The sequence below is a fragment of the Terrapene carolina genome, unplaced genomic scaffold, assembly GCF_002925995.2.
Source record: "Terrapene carolina triunguis isolate 2854851 unplaced genomic scaffold, T_m_triunguis-2.0 Scaffold616, whole genome shotgun sequence".
NCBI lineage: Eukaryota > Metazoa > Chordata > Testudines > Emydidae > Terrapene > Terrapene triunguis.
In genome coordinates this window covers 638,048-652,919 of record NW_020664967.1, presented here as the reverse complement: position 1 = coordinate 652,919, position 14,872 = coordinate 638,048, and the positions used below count along the sequence as shown (strand labels likewise).

The 14,872-nt window shown below is 57.4% G+C and overlaps 1 protein-coding gene across 1 annotated transcript; it reads right to left on the bottom strand.

Moving 5' to 3' along the window:
• Positions 1 to 413: 413 nt before the first annotated feature.
• On the bottom strand, positions 414 to 6,243 carry LOC112110967 (retinol dehydrogenase 16-like). Its single transcript, XM_026659270.1, has 5 exons — positions 6,034 to 6,243; positions 5,330 to 5,657; positions 4,526 to 4,784; positions 2,212 to 2,375; positions 414 to 789 (listed from the first exon to the last, which is right to left on the bottom strand). The coding sequence occupies exons 2-5, from the start codon at positions 5,640 to 5,642 to the stop codon at positions 572 to 574; spliced, it is 954 nt and encodes a 317-aa protein (XP_026515055.1). The 5' UTR covers positions 5,643 to 5,657; positions 6,034 to 6,243; the 3' UTR covers positions 414 to 571.
• Between the last annotated feature and the right edge of the window lie 8,629 nt (positions 6,244 to 14,872).

Sequence of the window (14,872 nt, the reverse complement as noted above, 5' to 3'; positions counted from 1 at the left end):
CTCCCGGCCTTGCCTGCAACTCCCAGCAGGGGATCCATCCAGCGGCCAAACTGGTCTAGCCCTGGACCCGAGAAGGGGCCCAGCATGCAGTGGGTTGGTTTCATCAGAGGCTCTCATATGGTGGAGTTTCAAACTGCTGCCTCCCCTCCAGATGGGCTGGGTTACCCTGCTGGGGTTGCCGGGGTGCGAGACACCGTGGACACAGATCATGGAGATTTGGGGACAGGCAGATAGGAAACAGAACTGAATACCAAGGACGGGCGGGTCCCGGACACAAGGAGGGGGTGGTCTATGTCCAGGGAGTGGGTTAAAGGGAGGGGGGATGTTGTGCCGGGGTTGGTTAGGAAACCACATTCCATCCCAGGACACGGAGAAGAGGTTGCAACGGTGAAGCAAACTCCAAGGAGCTCTGCTTTGATTCAACATTTGTAATTAAGAACTGATTTGCATAGTCTCAGCTGGGAGCCACGGGACAGGGGGTCTCACCCCCGCCGGGAATTCGGACCCCGTGTGTTAGCGACGCTCCTCCGGTCGCTGCCCCCTGCCGACATTCTAACGCCGCATCTTCCTCCTATGCTTTTTGGGCCGGTACCGGGTAGGACCACGTCAGCACGATGTCGGCGAACCAGGTGGGCAGGTAACTCAGCGGGAGGAAGACCAGCTTGGCGTCCCAGCCGGCGGAGTAGCGGGTGCGGGGGTGGCGAGCCGTCAGCGCGTGCCCCATACAACGGGTGACGACGGACAGGTCGGAGTTGCAGGATTTCTGCATGCGGTGGGTGGCACGGATAACTGCGCAGGCCAAAACAGAGAGTCAGGTCCCGGACTGAACGGGTTGGCCGAGAGGTCAAAGGGGAAGGACGGATTGTGAGCACAGGCTGTGAAACGGCAGCGGCAGGACGGCCTAGTGGTTAGGGACTCACCTGGGCTGCTGGAGACCCAGGTTCAATCTCTGCTCTACCCCACGCAGCCGGGGTGAGCCTAGGCCTGTCGCTCTGTGCCGCCGTTCCCCATGTCGGGCCTGATCCCACCAGCTGAGCGGGTGATACAAGGGGCCAGACACTGGGCGAGACCGCGGGCCAGATTTGCAAAGGGCCGGCAGACGCCTATGGAGGCAGGGCAGCGCCACGTGGAATTTTCAAAAGCACCTCGGTGAATTCGGTGCCTAAGTCACCTGGGCACCCATGATCGTCCCACTAGACTCATACCTGCAGCGTTAGGCGCCTAATTACCTTTGTAAACCTGGCTCGCACCGGACTGGGCCCCTTGCATCACCCAAGGAAAGACGCACGCAGCTACGTTTTCAGGCACTGAATGCGCAAGCGGAGACCCCCAGGGCTCATTCGTACAGAGGTCTGCGCCCGTGGCAGGTCTCAGGGGCTTAGGGAAGAATCCAGCCAATGAGAGGCAGGGATCCAGCCAGTGGTCCCTGGGTCTGAGCAGGGGTGAAAAGCCGCGGGAGCGTTTCTGTCGCTGACGCCGGCACACAGATCTGAACGCGGAGGGGCCGTCTGTCCGTAGTCACTGTCCAGAGCCAAGCACCGTCTCTGCACCTGGCTTTCGGACACTCCCCCCACCATCCACGCCTCTCCACCTGAAGGGGGGTTTGGTTGATCAGCGGCTCGGGGCTGAGCTCTGCTGCACTGACAAGAGCAGAAAAGCAAACTCCCCCAAGAGAGAAGCAGCAGCTGCCCCCGATTCACCGGTGGAGCAGCAGGGGGTGAGGGGGTTATTACTCTCAGGAGATCAGCGTGGGAGTTCCGCTCCCGTGCAAGGGTCAGCAGCCTTCAGGGACCGCGTGTGCGAAAGGCACACCTGATCTCGGGGCACACGCAAGCACCGCCCAACCTCTCTGAACGGTGCATTAAATTGTGGCCACATTTAAGAAGGGGGGTTTCAATCCGGTTCAGCCAGCTGGGCTGAGCTAGCCGGATTGAAAAGAAAAACACCTGATTTCCTGGCTAGACAAGGCCTAAGCGGGAACGAAGAGTCTGACCTCCCAATGCCGTGCATAGCATGGCGTCATTTGCACTAGTGCAAAGTGTGTGTGCAATGCCACTCAGTCACAATGCACGGCAGCTGAGAATCGGCCCCTGTAGCCGCCCTGTGTCCGCTGACACGAAGGCCGCTCTGCGGCAGTGCAGGGCCGGGGACGAGAGAAGGGTGCGTGGTAGCTGCCAGCTGGTGGGGAAGGGAATGGGGCAACGTACTCACAGGCGTTTAAGTAATTCTCCCCATAACTCGCTTTGGTTTCCTCGGGGAGCCGCTCCCAGAGGCGAGTGAAGTTCTCGATAAGGACCTGAGGGTTGGTAATTGTGGTGCTGAAGTAGCCCGGCTCGATCACACACACCTTCACCCCGAAAGGCAGCATCTCACGCCTGAAACGGGACAAGCAGGATTAACCCGGGTGGGAACAGCACCTTCCTGGGGGCTGGGCTGGTTCCCAAAGAGGTGAGATCCGAAACGTGCCTTGAACTAGCCCCAGTCTTCACGTAGGTCTTGTATGTGGCCAGGTTTGGTGGCTTCTACAACCTGTGCGGACACAGTGATACTGGAATCAAGGGGCTTTCGGGTTTGTCTACACTTGAAAGTTAATTTGGATTGAGGTAGATGCGAATTAAAAGCGCAGTAGTTATTCCAGAATACCTCCATGGGTGGATTAGTCGCCCGAGCCCCGTCCCATATGGGAACAGCTATTCTTTGTGACCAGTATAACTGCGCCTCTGCTAGGGAGACTGGACCCTGTGAACTGGACCAGAGAGCGAAAGACGTCCTGCTTCGGGGTTTTATAAGGCCTCAGGGCCAATCCTCAGCTGGGGTCAATCGGCAGAGCGCCCCTCAACCTAACGCTTTCCTGAGTTCCTCCAGCCGAGGCTCTGGCCCTGGACATTTCACTGACTTACAGAGCCGGCAATGGGCAGTCCTCGGGCCGTCCCAGGATAGGAGAGAGACATGGCGGGGGAGGTCATCTCTTTTATTGGCCCAACTTCCGTCGCGCGAGAGAAAAGCCTCCGAGCTTACGCAGAGCTCTTCTGAAGGGGCATGTGAAACGACCGACAGAGCCTCGCACATGCTGCCTGGCGGTTAGACCTTCCTGGGAGCCAGGCCAGCTCTAAACCAGACCCTTTTGCCAGGATAGCGCCGTCAGGGAGTTGGGTGATTTCCCCTAGTGTAGACGCAGTGATACCAGCATTAATGTGCTTTTGCCAACGTGGCTTGTTTCACTGGCTGGCATAAGCTACACCGGCATGAACCGAGTCGACGCTAGCAGCGTTTTCCAATACAGCTCTGCTGGCACATCTTTGCTAGCGCAGACGGGGTGGGGAAGGATGGCGCAGCTGCTGGGAAGAAAGGAGAATTCCTCTCCTATGCTGCGGCCCCGATCCTGCTGGGGCTGTGGGTGGGTGGATCCAGGGATCCATTTCGTACTTAGCCTGGGGCTTTCAGACGCTGGTTTGTAAATTGCACCCACAGCACACGCGCGGGGCTGGGAGCACACAGGAAAGTCGCGCCAGACTAACCTCGGGTGTGACTTCGAACCCGTCTTGTTCAGCCAGCCCCAGCCGGGGGCCCTGCTCTCAGGATAAGGGCAGCCGAGGGTGGCCTAGTTTAAATCGGCTGGAATCACAGCGTCTGCAGCAATTGAACTCGCTTGGTTTAAAACCTGATTCGCATTAAGCAACTCTCCCGTGTAGACAAAGCCCAGCAGCGTGGGGCTGCATCCAGAGGAGCCTCTGAGCTGACGCAAGGAGAAATCAAGTCTCAGTGAAGAGCCCGTCTCCACAGCGAGGGTTGGAGCTGCAGCGCCCCCGCTGGCCGGGCAGCAATGTCCCGTGCAGACGCTGCTGCAGCGCAGGGGAAGCCCTCGCACGCGTGCTGGCGGGTCACACCCTGCCTTGCAGAGCAGCAAGACGCGGAGCAGCTACACCTGGAGAGTCGCTTGACAACATCCCTTCCCTGAGGACGCGCACGGTTGCCAAAGCGAACGCTCCTGAAGGAATGAACTCTTAACTACCGGGTAACAGCCACCTCCAGGCCTTTCCACCCCGAGCCAGCCGGCAGGACGGAGAAACACCCTTCGCTACAGTCACAAACTTTGCCCCGGTTTCCCCTTTCCTTCTCTAACCTCCCAGATCAACCGGGGGCCAGGCAGGATTCCAGTAACCCCTTCGATGCCGGAGCACCTTCTCGCTAGTGGTTGATGAGAGGTTCACGAGTCGGTCGCATGTTTTTAAGGGCCAAAGGTGACAGATTCAATCCCTGTGGCCATCCCCGAGCAGGAGTCCCGTGGGCCCAACCACTAGAGGGAGACAAAGATCCAGATGCATCGTGTGCAGAAATACACACACGTCACAGCCGGGCTATTTGCACGTTGCAGCAAGGACGTCCAGGTGTGTATTCACCGTTCGGCACTTGCACCATGGGTCAGTGCACGGGTGGTGGTGGTGGTGGGGGTTGCACGGGGATATCCCCACCCTTCGGGGCAGAACGCGCAGCTGAAAAGGGCACCCCGTCACTGGTCACTCACCGGAGGCTGTCGGAGAACGCCTCCACACCATACTTAGAAGGGCAGTAGCCCCCTCCGAAGAAGGACAATCGGCCCATTATACTGGCCACGTTGACGACCCGGCCCCTGGCTCGCTTCACCAGGGGCAGGACGCTGAGGGTCACCTCGATAGGGCCGATCAGGTTAACGTCCAGCACCTTGACAAAGTCGTCCTTGGTCAGCCACTCGTTGGGGGCCGCGGGGATGGCGATCCCCGCATTGTTCACCAGGCCCCAGAGCCCTGGGCGGAGGAGATATGGGGTGTGTGACTGAGGGGCGCTGTTCCCTCTCCTGTCCCTCGCCCAGAAATCTCCGCTCCTCTCCCACAACCCACTGCTCTCTCAAATCTCCACCCTGCTGGGAGGACGGGACGTTCCTTCTCCCCAGATCTGTCCCGCACCCCCACAGCCGTTAGGGGAGGGACGGAGGACACCCCAGGAAAGTTCTCACCCCCTGCCTATGCTCTGGGCTGTGAACGGCCAATAGGAATAGAGTCACGCTGTCCCTTGCCCCCTCGGCGGGCAGATTCCAGCAGGCTATGCCCAAGGGGAAGGATGGCCCCTGCTGGGGGGCCTGGGGATAGCAAGACCCCCCCCCCCAAAAAAAACTTCAGTCACAGCTCCCCAACCTGCTCTACAGCCCGGGTGACACCCATGGGAGAACTGGGTGTGACTGTGCCGCATGCTAACAGGACAATCAACACCCATATGTCTGTGATGAGTGTCTAGCAAGGGGCGTGACCCGGGGCGGGCGAGGGATGGGCACAGCCAGACCCGGGCCCCGCACCTTTGTCCCCCACTTGTTCCTTCACCCAGGCGGTGGCCGCGGCGACGCTGTCGGTCCGGGTGACGTCCAGGATCACCGTTTGCAGCCGCTGCGACGTCGCCTTCCTCAGCTGCTCCGCGCCCTGCTGGGTGAAACAAGCCGCCAGCACCCGCAGGCCCCGCGCGTCCAGCTGCTTGGCCAACAGGTTCCCGAAGCCGGAGTCGCAGCCGGTGATCAGGACGTATTTCTCCGGGAGGCCCTCGACGCTCTGCCGCTCCCGGTACCATCGGCGGAGGAAGTACAGCCCCAGCAGGGCGGCCAGGTACAGCCACATCCTCACAGGCGGACTCTGGGGGTGAGAGGAAAGGGAAGCGTTACAGGGCACCGGCTCTATCTCAGGGGGCACCCGACGGCCTGGTGGACTCAGGAGAACCGGGTTTGATTCCCGGCTCCGCTACTGACTCCCTGCGTGACCTTGGACAAGTCACTTGTTTGCTCCAGGCCTCAGTTTCCCCATCTGTACAAAGGAGATAATCCTCCTCCCTTTGTAGGCATAGACTGGGGGAGGCGTGTGGAGCGAGGGGCCCTGATCTCAGCTGTGCGGGCAGTGGAGCACATCACCTGGCAGACCCAGTGATAGGACCAGCCTGTGCTGGGTGTCCCTGGGGTCCCCTTGGTAAAGACAGACCCCAGGGTAACTGGTACCACGCCAGGGACACACGTACCACAGGGGCTCTGCTGCTGCCTGTCCTTTGCCGCCGGCCCAGGGATGAGCTATCAGCGACGGGGCTCGAACCCTCCCGCACCTCGGACTGGACTCCCCGCTCAGTTTAGCGTCACGCACCCCCACTCCTGACAGAGCCCGTCTTTGATCCCTCCGAAGGTTCAGCTCCCACCGAGGGGAGTCCGGCGTGTCCGGGTTTTTCCCCTGAAGTCAATACCTTACATGTCAGCTGCTAGATGACCCAGGACTGACCCCTTCCAGAAGCTTCCCTGAGCAAATCATTTACCAATCCCTCCCCCCATGTTAACCACACAAGAGCGCTCTGGGGCTGGCTGCGTTGAGCTCTGCCTGTTGTGACACCCGCAGGAATCCAGCCAGCTAGGGGTGGATTAATACGCCCATGGGTCTGTATTTCATTCCTCTCCCCCCCCCGTCACGTGTCCCAAATGAGATCCAGGCCCCATCGCGCCAGGTGCTGCACAGACATCCAGCAAGAGGCAGCCCCGGCTCGGAAGAGCTAAGGGCCAGATTTTAAAAGATATTTAGGCACCTCACGCTGGGAGCTGGATGCCTAAATAGCTTCAAAAACCGGGGCCTTAAAGTCTAAGTAGCCAGGACAGACAAAGGGCGGGAGGGGAAACTGAGGCACAGAGAGGAGAAACTGAGGCACGGAGCAGGGGAAGTGACTCACTCAAGATCACCCAGCAGGTCACTGGCAGACCTGGGTTCTATTCCTGACTCCAGCCCAGCGCTCCATCCACTAGGCAACACTGCCTCCCCTGTTTGCTTTCTCAGAGGGGGGGCCCCAAGGGGTGGGAACTCTCTGCCATGCGGGGAGAGCCCCGAGCACATCGTGAGTGCTACAGTACAGAAATACAATCACCCCCATAAGAGCTCGGCACTATTACTGGATTCCCTCTGCGGGAGAGTCTCCTACCAACCCAGGGTGACCAGACAGCAAGTGTGAAAAATCGGGACAGCGGGTTGGGGGTAAAAGGAGCCTATATAAGAAAAAGACCCAAAAATCGGGACCGTCCCTATAAAATCGGGGGGGGGGGGGGGGGGGGGCTGTGGGTCGGGATTGAGGGGCATCGGCAGAGCTGGGTGTGTGGGGACCTGGGAGGGAGTTGCCGGAGTTGTGGGGTGGGGAAGGGGGCTCTGGGACTGAGATGCACTTTGCAGTCAGGCAGCAACTCGCCCAGCATTAAGCTGGGCAATCGGCCTTCCCTTTCAGGAGCCCCTCCGGTGAAAAGCCAGAATCCGGGCCGTGTGTGTGTGGAAAGAATAGAACGCATTAAAATATTCTTTAGAAGGGGAAACGGGGTTGGGGCAGGGAAGGGGGCAGATGGTGTGAAAACTCCTGAAGCGTCCAGGTTGGATTTCGGCCCAGCAGAACGTCAATTTCAGTTTCAAATTTGCGCCCGGGAAGGCAGAGGCTGCAAGCCTCCCAGCAAACAGCCGGCTGGATCCGGCCAGGGGCTGAGCCCCCGGGGCCCCAGTCCCACGCAACGGCGCCCGAGCACGTGCTCCACTTTCAGAGTGCGCCTCGTCCTGCGAAAGTCAACGGGGTTTCGGGGGAAGCGGGTGCCTGGGTGGTCTGCAAGCGGGGGGGGGTCCGGTCCAGTGAGAGCCAGCTCCTGCCGGGCCTGGTTCGCGCGAGGCAGTGGCGCATTGGGGGGCAAATTCCAGCCGCGGAAGTGGCAGCCCAGCTGAAGCCATTCTGCATGGCGAGCCAGCGTTTCGCCCCTGCCCAGGCATGCGGGTATTCATAGCAACTTCCCCTTTGGACACTTGGCTCCGCTGATAAGGTGGGGTCCTGCACCTGAAGCGGCCAACTTTGCACCCCAATATCCGTCCTGCTGGCTGCCCCCCGCCCCAGCTCCCCCTCCAACCTGGGCGAACCCGCCCCCCTGGGCTGGAATTGCTGCTGTGGGAATAGCTGCAGGGGCAGAATCCTGCAGTCTCCCCTTTACCTGGGTAGGTCTCCTGGCACTGCAGGAACTGGGTCCCCCGCCAGATTGCAGCCTCCGGCTCCTTCCGCCCTCTTTCCTGTCTTACTGAACCAGATCAAAGGCTCCTGGAAGGGAAAGAGGAAGCATTAGCAAAAGACTAGCAGCCTGCGATTGGTGGGGAGTGACTGGCCGTCCTAGCAGAAGAGCCAACCACAGAGGCTGGAGACCCAGGACTTGGAGAGGGGAGAACTGGGCTCTAGGGCTGGGCTCCATGGGGTAGTGGGAAGTCCCCCTAAGCGCAGCATCGCAGAGCCGGGAACCTCTTCCTCCCTGCTGGTATCTGAGCGAATCGAGCAGGAAAGGACAGTTTCCTCGTCACTCTGTCTTTGCCAGGAGCCATTTTGGTGTCATCTGCAAACTTTTTCAGTGATCAAGTGGCAGAGGGGCAGCCGTGTTAGTCTGGATCTGTAAAAAGCAACGAAGTCCTGTGGCACCTTCGAGACTAACAGAGGTAACAGCTGACATGCGTCTGATGAAGTGGGCATTCACCCACGAAAGCTCATGCTCCAATACCTCTGTTAGTCTAAGGTGCCACAGGACTCTGTGTTGCTTTTTCTCAGTGATGATTTTCCCTTTCCTTTCAGGTCATTGACACAAACATTAAACAGCGCCGAGGCCAGAACCGAGCCGTGGGGACCCCACTAGAAACCCCCACGGCCCCGAAGATTTCCTGGTTACGGTTCCATTTCGAGACCGATCCGTTAGGGAGCTTTTCTTCCATTTAATGCGCCATGTTAACGTTCTCTCATTCTAGGTTTTGAATCGAAAGGCCGCCCAGTACCCAGTCGAACGCCGTACAGAAATCTAAGTCTATTACATCAGTGCTGTCACCTTTATCAACCAAACTTGCCATCCCACCAAAAAAGATAGCAAGTTTTTCCCACGGGATGGATTTTCCACCAAGGCAGGTTGATTGGCATTAATATTACCCTCCTTTAAATCATAGAATCATAAACTTTAAGGTCAGAAGGGACCATTATGATTGTCTAGTCCGACCTGCACAACGCAGGCCACAGAATCTCACCCACCCACTCCTGTAATAAACCCCTAACCTATGCCTGAGCTATTGAAGTCCTCAACTTGTGGTTTAAAGACTTCAAGGTGCAAGAATCCTCCAGCAAGTGACCCATGCCCCACGCTGCAGAGGAAGGCGAAAAACCCTTTAGCTCTTTATGAATCAAATTAATCAGTTGCCTGTAAAAACACCCACACAAATTCACTCTCGAAGATTCATTTAGGAAACAATAAATAACGACACCCAAGCTCCAGCTGTCCTGACATGACAACGAGGGAACGCAGAAACAGCCAAACGGGATCGGAACCAGGGTCTGGCTACCTCAGGAGCCCCATTCTGCCTGGTCTCCCAGCAGCTCTGGACGCAGCTCCGGGATAACCCATCCCCAGGACAGTTTCTTCCTGACCCCCAGGTCGGCTCACGCCCTGAAAGCACAAGAGAATGGGTAACATGTTATGACGGCTCCCCGCTTGCAATGTGATTTAGGGATCCCCCCACCACACCGTACTAGCAGGCTCCCAGGAGGTGACACCAGCCCCCAGTAACACACCGCGTCATGACCTGCTGCATAAAACAGGCCATAGGGCTTCCCTGAATTAACAGGGCTTTGGCCACACAACAAAGTTGTACCACTTTAACTATCCCGGTCTAGTTAACACGGTGCAGCCTCCTAGTGTGGAAGCAGAGCTACTGGCAGAAAAGTGCTAACACTATTCCCCGAGGGGAATCAACCAAACCGATGTAACACACCTTCTTGGGCTATTTGCATCCACCCCAGGTATAACAATAGTGGGAAGCAATCACCCCCCTGCAACCGACCCAGTTATACCAGTCTGTGTGTAGACTACAGCCCTGCAACCCGACGGCACTCGACTACCAGGCTGCCTTGGGGATTGGCTGCCTGTCCCGGCCGCTGCCGTCGCCTTGCTGTGGGGCGAGTGCCCCAGAAATCGCAGCGCCTCTCACGCCACGGCACACACAGCACAGCGGGGGTTGGGGTGGCAGGAGCCCACGGGCAGGAGATGGGGTTGGCGCCGACTCAGGCTTGGGGGGAAAGGTCGGAAAACAAGTCAGGCCTGGGTCTAGTTCTGAGCAGACCCCCGGTGCAGACCCAGTTTAAGGAACAGCGTAAATGTGGAGACAACTTTGGACACAGCGACGCTCCAGCGTGACAGGCGTAGACGCTCTCATGAACCTGTGCTACTGGTTAAGTACATTGCAATTGTGCACAGACTCTGACATTCCCCACCAATGGCCAGAGCGCCGGGGGCAGGGCGGCGAGTCCCGGCGGGGCCTCGGCTCTCCCCCCGGCGGCCGGGGCGAGGGCGGGGGGGGGCGGCCAGAGCGCCGGGGGGAGGGCGGCGAGCCCGGCTGTGGCCCCGCTCTCCCCGGCGGCCGGAGCACCGCGCCGCCCCCCTCCAGGTGCCGCCCCAAGCACCAGCTTGGGTGCCTGGTGCCTGGAGCCGGCCCTGGTCAGGAGGAAACTAGCCGAAGGCGCAGGTTATCCTACAGCTGCCTCTTGCAAGGTTCCTTGCACTGGTCTCTAAACCAGGTGGTCCTGGCTACTGATGGAGATGGGGCACTGGGTTAAATCCGGTTTGGCAGTGCCCGTGTCCCTAAAGCCTGCAGGCAGGTTGGTCATTCCTCCAGGATTAAGTGGCAGTGAAGAGTTTTAAGTGATACCAGCCACTTGCGATGATTCGGGGGTCTCTGAATGCAAGTGCCCTGCCTTCCCCAGGGAAAAGGAGGTGATCGGCTCAGACTCCTAATTCTGCTAAACCAGCAGGCGAAAAGGTCACCACGGGTGTGACATGATGAGTGTAATATAATCTCTCATGGAAAGGTGACAGGGCCAGAAAGAGTTAATTACCTCACAGACTGACCTGACCCAGGGCCCAACTTTAGAGACTGGCTAGGAAGATCCGTAAATGAACAGAGCTTTGAAATGCAAGTCTGCATTGTTAGAGGTAGAAGGGGAAACGTTTGCTCCGGTCTTGTGATGTAAGCAAACAAGTCTTGTCTATTGCTATGGCTTTGATTCAAAGATCAAAAAAGGAGTATTAACATTTAGGAAGATTCTTGAGTGAAATAGTATTATTGTCTCTCTGTCTCTTTGAAGGTTGTGGTGACCTGTTTCTGAACTGTTTAATGGATAAATTACCCTGTGCTAATTGCCAGGGTGTTTGGGAGAAGGAAAGTTAAGTCTATTGTTTTCTCAGGCCAAAAGGCTGCTGGAAATGTATAAAAACCCTGGGTCCTTCTTCATCTCAGATCTGCTTTGGGTTTCAAGAGGGGGAAACCTTAAGCCATAAGGATTGAGATCCCCAGTCACTGACTGGAGTCACCCTGAACATGGACATTGGACTATAACCCATGGACTATTTCTAAAAGGACTTTTGGCAACTACAAGCTCATCTCTGCTGTGTATCTGAACCTCAAGAATTGAACTCAAGTCTGTCTGTATATTGATCTTTTACCCAACACACTCTCTCTCTTCTTTTTTAATAAATTTTAGTTTAGTTAACAAGAATTGAAGCGTATATTTTGGGTAAGATCTAAGTTATAATTGGGCCTGGGTGTGTGGCTGGTCCTTTGGGATTGGAAGAACCTTTTCTTTTATATGATGAGATCAGATTTTCAGAATTTATCATCATATGTGACGTGTGTCTGGCTGGAGGCCTGAGGCTGGGCACTTTAAGGGAACTGCGTTGTTTGGACTCTGAGTAACCAGTGAGATACTATAGAAGCTGTTTTGGGCTGGTTGGTAAATCTCAGCACTGGAAGATCCACCAGCGTTTGGGGTTTGTCTGCCCCGTTCTGTTTGCAGTTCACCGTAATTGAGTGACCTCAGCTGGCTCCCACGGGCAGTACCGTCACAACGGGCATGAACAATGACAATGATTCTTTGGATCATAGAAGCCCCTCGAGGCCTCAGCCAAGTTTGGGGCCCCGGCTTGCTAGGACGAGCACAAATACATACTAAGGGGCAGTCCCTGCCCCGGAGAATTGACGGTCTAAATCGGGAATGACGGCCCCCATTGTCCAAACGGAGAATTGAGGCAAAGGTTGGCGAATTGGGGCTGGGATCTGATTCGCACTCACTGGGGGAAACACGGAGCAATTCAGTGGGGTTCTGACCCCAAAACATGGGCGTTTGGGCTGCACTTTGCTTTCGAAGCTTGCACCGGGGCTCGCAGAGAGCAACCAGCCCAGATCCCCGGAAGCTGGAAGCACCTCACCTGGCACGGCTTAGACTCAGCCAGAGGGGGGCTCTACTGAGCTTGGGGGGGGGGCAAGGGGCTGATCTCACTGTCCCCAGGGGGCCGTGAGCCCTGCCCAGAGCTAAGAGGAAGGTTGGAAGGTGCCAAGCCTGGGGCAAGAAACCTGCATTGAGCCTGGATCCCGACCTGGGTCTACCCGTCAGCTTCCCCCACTCTGCAGGAGTCACCCAGCATTTCCGGGCTCCATTGGTGCCGCTGTTGGGGAGTTCATCAGTCCAGCCCGTCCCTGGCCTGGGGGTCCCCGCTTCCCTGCTGAGCTGTGGAAGTCTCAAGATGCCGAGGAAGACAATAGAAGGAAGATCATTAGTGCAAGGCTGGCAGGATCCACCGCGGCCGCTGACGGGGCCAGGAAGCACCATGCACCACGAAGGAAACCGAGACGCGGTCAGGCGCCTCTGGCCACTCGACAGTGCCGGAGGATGATGGAGGGGCAGGATGCGGGGGGCCGAGAGGGTGAGCCCTGATGGTCAGGACAGCGTGGAGGCCAAGAGGGGCTCTGGACAGGGCATGTTCGCTGGGAGTCTTAGGGCGGTGGAAGGGGGTGATGTGATGGAGGTGGGGTCCGGGCTTCCCCGAGGACACGTCGCATGGCCACGTTCATGCTCAGCGCCTCGTTAGGCCAGGCCTCCAGGGGGGATGAAGAAGAGGCCAAGGACAGCAATAGCGTTCGGGCAAATCTCACCCGCACTGGCCCAAGCTGGACGCAGCCTGGATGGGGAAGCCGGACCCTCGGGGAAACGGGACCCAGGGGCGCTCAGTGACTTGGCTGAGATCCCCCCACAAAGCCCCGAAGCTCCCGTCTAGCTCAGGTACTTCCCAGGCCCCTGGTCCTGCAGAATCCCACGACCACCCTCCCTCCTTTATTCAGCGAAGGCGGCTAACATTTCCCCTTCACTGAAGCAAGTTGTTCTTTCAGCCTTACCTCGTCTCCCCACGTCTTCTGCTGGTTTATTTACCCAGCTTGAAACCGGGCTCTGACGGCGGGGGGCTGCCCTCCCCAGCGCAGCTCAGAAACACCGACGGGGAAGGGAAAAGCTTTCGTCTCTGCTCCACTTCATGCCCACCGCCGAGTCCTCTACCGACTCCATACGCAGCTCGATGCCAGCTGAGGATCTGGCCTTGGGATTCTGCACGGAGGCGGTCGTTAAAGCCAGAATGAAGCATTCTGTTCATGGCGCGCGCGCACACACACACACACGTTAGATTAAAAACATAAATATCATCTGCGGGAACATCGCACCGTAATGCTCGTTCTCAGCATTCGGAACGACGACACACAAGGGTCCCGAGACAGAGAGATGCGACGCAGGCTGCTGCCTAAGGCAGAGAGACACAGTCACCTGCCAGCCGGCTGGCTGCTCTTTGGCCCAGATCCCAGGCTTCCCTACCGAGCCCCTCACCTGCAGGAAACCCCCTTGGAAATGTAAAACGTCCGCTTACAATTTTAAGACAGTTTCAAATGCCCTACAGGAGGCTGTAAAAAGCGACGAAGCGTCCTGTGGCATCTTAGAGACTAACGGATGTATTGGAGCATAAGCTTTCGTGGGTGAATACCCACTTCGTCAGACGCACGCGAAAGCTTGTGCTCCGATACGTCTGTTAGTCTCTAAGGTGCCACAGGGCTCTCTGTCGCTTTTTACAGATCCAGACTAACACGGCTACCCCTCTGCTACAGGAGGCTGGCTGTGTCCCCTTCCCAGACTGGCCATCAACAGGGGGTTGCACTAGATGACCTCCTGAGGTCCCTTCCAACCTGATATTCTATGATCAGACCCCGAGTCCTGCAAACGTGACGATCAAACTCCCCCCAGGCCAAGGGCAGGCTTGGTCTGTGCTGAGCAGGGAGGGCGGCAGAGACACTGGGCTATAAAGTGCTGACTGGCAGGGGGAAAACGAGGCCACCCTAATTAATGCCCCTTATCAGCCTTTCCCTGTTGCCTTCCGGGAGGCCGTTTATGTAACCCGTGATCCGGCAGGAGCACGGAGAGGACCCAACTCCAATCAGAGCAGCAGTGTCCGGAGAGGAAACGGCCTTTTCCATTTATCTCCTCCAAACAAAGAGGAAAACTAGACCCCCCAGAGAGGGGGAGCGGGGGGGGGGGGGGCGCTTGAGAGCGGTCTGGCGACCCTCCCCCCCCCATGCACTGAGCCTGCCGCAGCTGTTACCACGGGATCGGGAAGGGCTTAGGGGTTTGGGGACATGCTTTTATCTGAAGGTCCAGTCTGTGAGGGCTAACAGCTGTTCTAAGCAGGTTATTGGCACGTGGCAGGACACAAGAGAAGACACACAAAACAATTGATCACCGTCCTCGTTAGAACAGCCCTGAACAAATGCGAAGACTTACCAGGTCCCTCCTCAGTCTTTTCACAAGACTAAACAGACCCAGTTTTTTAACCTTCCTCATAAGTCAGGTTTTCTAAACCTTTGATCCCAATACTCTAGCTAAGGCCTCACCAGTGCCAATTACCTCCGGCGTCTTACGTACGACACTCCTGTTAATACAGCCCAGAATGATGTTAGCCTTTTAGGCA

Bases quoted from the DNA above. Each gene is read 5' to 3' on its own strand.
- LOC112110967 (XM_026659270.1), bottom strand. From the start codon at position 5,642: ATGTGGCTGTACCTGGCCGCCCTGCTGGGGCTGTACTTCCTCCGCCGA. The intron at 2,376-4,525 runs GTGAGTGACCAG...GTCCCGTTTCAG, and splicing joins GCGTTCTCCGACAGCCTCCG to GCGTGAGATGCTGCCTTTCG. The intron at 790-2,211 runs GTGAGTACGTTG...TGGCCTGCGCAG, and splicing joins GGAGAATTACTTAAACGCCT to TTATCCGTGCCACCCACCGC.